Here is a 3153-nt window from a genome sequence, read left to right as displayed (position 1 = left end):
GGCATGTGACCCAGCTCGGAGCAGGCCCGCACGATCAAGAACAAAAGGTATAAGATGTACACGGCGGCCACCACCATGAAGAAAACCTTCATTCCCTGGCAGGAAACAAGACAGGCCCTTGAACGCCCATGGGGTCTCAAGGGCGGTCTTTCCCTCTGACGCCATAAGCGGGAAAGCCAAGCTTTTCTAAAAGGACCGGGAGTCGAGGGTCACTGCCGCGAGCAGCACAAGGACACGCGGACTCTTCTCGTGCGGCACAGGCAGCCGGCTCACCCAGGGGCGCACCCCGGTCCCCGCTCATCAGACGAGCAAATGCCTCCCTGGCGCATGGGCAGCTCTGGGCCTGGGGCCCAGAACATACTAGGTGCTCAGTAAATGTGGTGGCTCCTGCTTGCCCCTCCCCGGGGTGAGGGCCTGGCTCCCTGCCCTGCTCGGGAAGATTGCGACGTGGGTCCGGCCCAGATCTCAGCTTCTCTGGACCTCGGTTTTCTTCCGAGGACCAAGGGGACTGAACCAGACCATCTAGAAGACTCTAGGTTCTGCGACCCTGAGGCAGGGAACGCAGGACGACTCGTCTGCACTCAGGAGCTGTGACAGCGAAGCTGGCTGACGAAGGCCAGGTCCCACTGCGCTGGGTGCATGGTGCCCCTCCTTCTGCAGAACCTCTGCGAGAGTTAAGCCGCCTGTGCACCTGACACCCCCAACCTCCTCCTCCCGCCCCGGCACTTCCTTCTCAGAGCCAGGACTGCCCTGCACAGTCAGTAGACAAAGGGTCTCCTCTGCCTCCTCAGAGCCTGTGACTTCGGCCTGGGCTCGGTTTTCTCGTCTGTAAACAAAAAGGATTTCACGGCCTCCATCCTGGGCCCCTTCAGCTATCTCTCTAGAAGCCTGTGATTTCAAGGGTTTCCTTTAGTAACAGGACTAGACTGCTCGGTCTGTCCTTCCTGTGAGGACTCCCGAGCCCCTGGCCTCCCTGACTGCCGGGCTGAGGCGGGGACAAGTGACGAGAGCCGCGGTGACCCTGCCGTGCCGGAGCCCGGCCCAGCACTTCACCCTCCTTCTCTCTCTCAATCCTCACGACGACTCGAGGGAAGATCCCCTCACTGCCCATCGCACAGATGATGCAGGGGGACGAGGGAGCGGCGGCCGTGGCCCAGGACCGTGGGCTTCACCCGCAGGCCGGGGAAGCCTCGTCGGAGCACAGGACTGGCCTGTGACCTCGGGCAGGACGGGAATGTGACCTTGGGCAGACCTGCCCCACGTCCTCCCGTGAGAAGTGAGCAGTGACCGTACCAGACAGAAACTCCCTAACTGTAGATTAGCATCAGTTCAGTTCAGTCGCTTAGTCATGTTCGACTCTTTACAACCCCATGGACTGCAGCACACCAGGCCTCCCTGTCCATCACCGACTCCCGGAGTTTACTCAAACTCATGTCCTTTGAGTTGGTGATGCCATCCAACCACCTCATCCTCTGTCGTCCCCTTTTCCTCCCGCCTTCGATCCTTGCCGGCATCAGGGTCTTTTCAAATGAGTAGCCTGGAAGGTACAAACTCAACCAGCAGTGTCAAATGTCATCTGTCACCAGGGCTGCAGAATCTTCTCTGACAACGTGTCAAAGCAGCTCCTTCCTCCCCCTTCCTTAGTGTCTCCACCATAGAGGGGCCGCCCTGAGGCCTCGCCCCTCAGGAGACACAGCTGAGAGCCTTCCTGGGGCGTCCAGATTCCCCAAGGGTCCGCCCCGCCCCATCACAGCTCGGAGACAGTGTCTCCCCCATCTGGCCCAGGACACCTCCCCCTCCTCTGCAGCTCCAGGGGCACCCCGCCCTGCAAACCTACGACAGCATCCCAGGGCTAATTCAAAGACACAGAGAGGACAAAACAAACAAAGACACCGCCTCCCTGCAGTAACGGGGGCCTGCGGTCCACAAGGACGCACCTGGTGGGCCCCTGCACACTGCAACACTGGTCTCTATTTCCCACGCCTTCTCTCCCTCACAAGGTCACATATCCTTTGAGAGCAAAGGTTATGATGTGCTGTTCATAAGGCACACACTGACGACCTTCAGAACTCCTCAGACTCACAAGCAGTGGAGCGGAGAGGCTACGGGCACTCTGCTGCCAGAGTCCAGTTAAGGATCAGTGCTGGCACCAATCCCTGTGACACGTTTGTCTCAACCGCTTTTCGACACAGTATCATCATTCACTACACTTCTCTCCTTTCAGACAGCAGTTCCCACAAAGAACCACAGACTTGATCACCCTCTGCAAAGCTGCACCGGGAAATGTCGGAAGGTCACCTGGGGTCAGGATTCAGCTCCGGGGCTCGCCCTGCCCGGGGACAGGACTCCCATTCTCCCCCGGCGGGGGTCCGGGTCACCTGGGGTCAGGATTCAGCTCCGGGGCTCGCCCTGCCCGGGGACAGGACTCCCATACTCCCCGGCGGGGGTCCGGGTCACCTGGGGTCAGGATTCAGCTCCGGGGCTCGCCCTGCCCGGGGACAGGACTCCCATTCTCCCCGGCGGGGGTCCGGGTCACCTGGGGTCAGGATTCAGCTCCGGGGCTCGCCCTGCCCGGGGACAGGACTCCCATACTCCCCCGGCGGGGGTCCAGGTGCCCCTCAGCCCCAGGCACCTCCACGCCTGGGCGCCACGGAAGCTGCACCAGGATGGGTTGCCCATGAGGCACCTACATATCCCGGGCCTCGAAAGGAGGCCACACTCAGGGCTGGCTGTCATTTGCGTTAAATAAAGACGCTGGAATCCACCTTCCCAAAGTGCGAAAAATTTCAGGACTGAGACAGCGCAGCATCACCCGGAGGGCCAGGCCCTGGGGCTGTAGAGCTCGCGGGCCCACGAAGCCAGCCCCACTCTGCTTCAGAGAACTAAGTGAACAAAATGTTTCCTTAACTATTCTACAATGTTCCTAGAAATCGGCACAACCTCTGTGCCCTGGCGCTTCAACCATAAACCAAGGATGGGGAGTGACAATGTAGGGTTTATTTTTCCTACTATTCAAACACATTTCCCCCAGTTTTCCACCCATGACCTTTCTATGGCCCTTGTCAAATAACCAGTTAGCCAGCTTGTGTCAACGGCACAATTTAAGTTAAAAAATTGAGTCATTTTTTAAAACAGCAGTTAAAAAAAAAAATC

General features: G+C 58.9%; 1 protein-coding gene across 1 annotated transcript in view; it reads right to left on the bottom strand.

The window, feature by feature from the left end:
* TMEM181 (transmembrane protein 181) overlaps positions 1-3153 on the bottom strand; it is a 44539-nt gene that overhangs the window by 4906 nt on the left and 36480 nt on the right. Inside the window, exon 12 of the mRNA XM_010840911.1 lies at positions 1-95. This exon is cut by the window's left edge and continues 5 nt beyond it. Within this exon, the coding sequence (XP_010839213.1) occupies positions 1-95 (95 nt within the window). The remainder of the gene's footprint in view (positions 96-3153) is intronic.

The sequence above is a fragment of the Bison bison genome, unplaced genomic scaffold, assembly GCF_000754665.1.
Source record: "Bison bison bison isolate TAMUID 2011002044 unplaced genomic scaffold, Bison_UMD1.0 scf7180017864148, whole genome shotgun sequence".
NCBI lineage: Eukaryota > Metazoa > Chordata > Mammalia > Artiodactyla > Bovidae > Bison > Bison bison.
The sequence above is the reverse complement of the archived record's forward strand: the minus strand, read 5'-3'. Positions and strand labels throughout refer to the sequence as shown.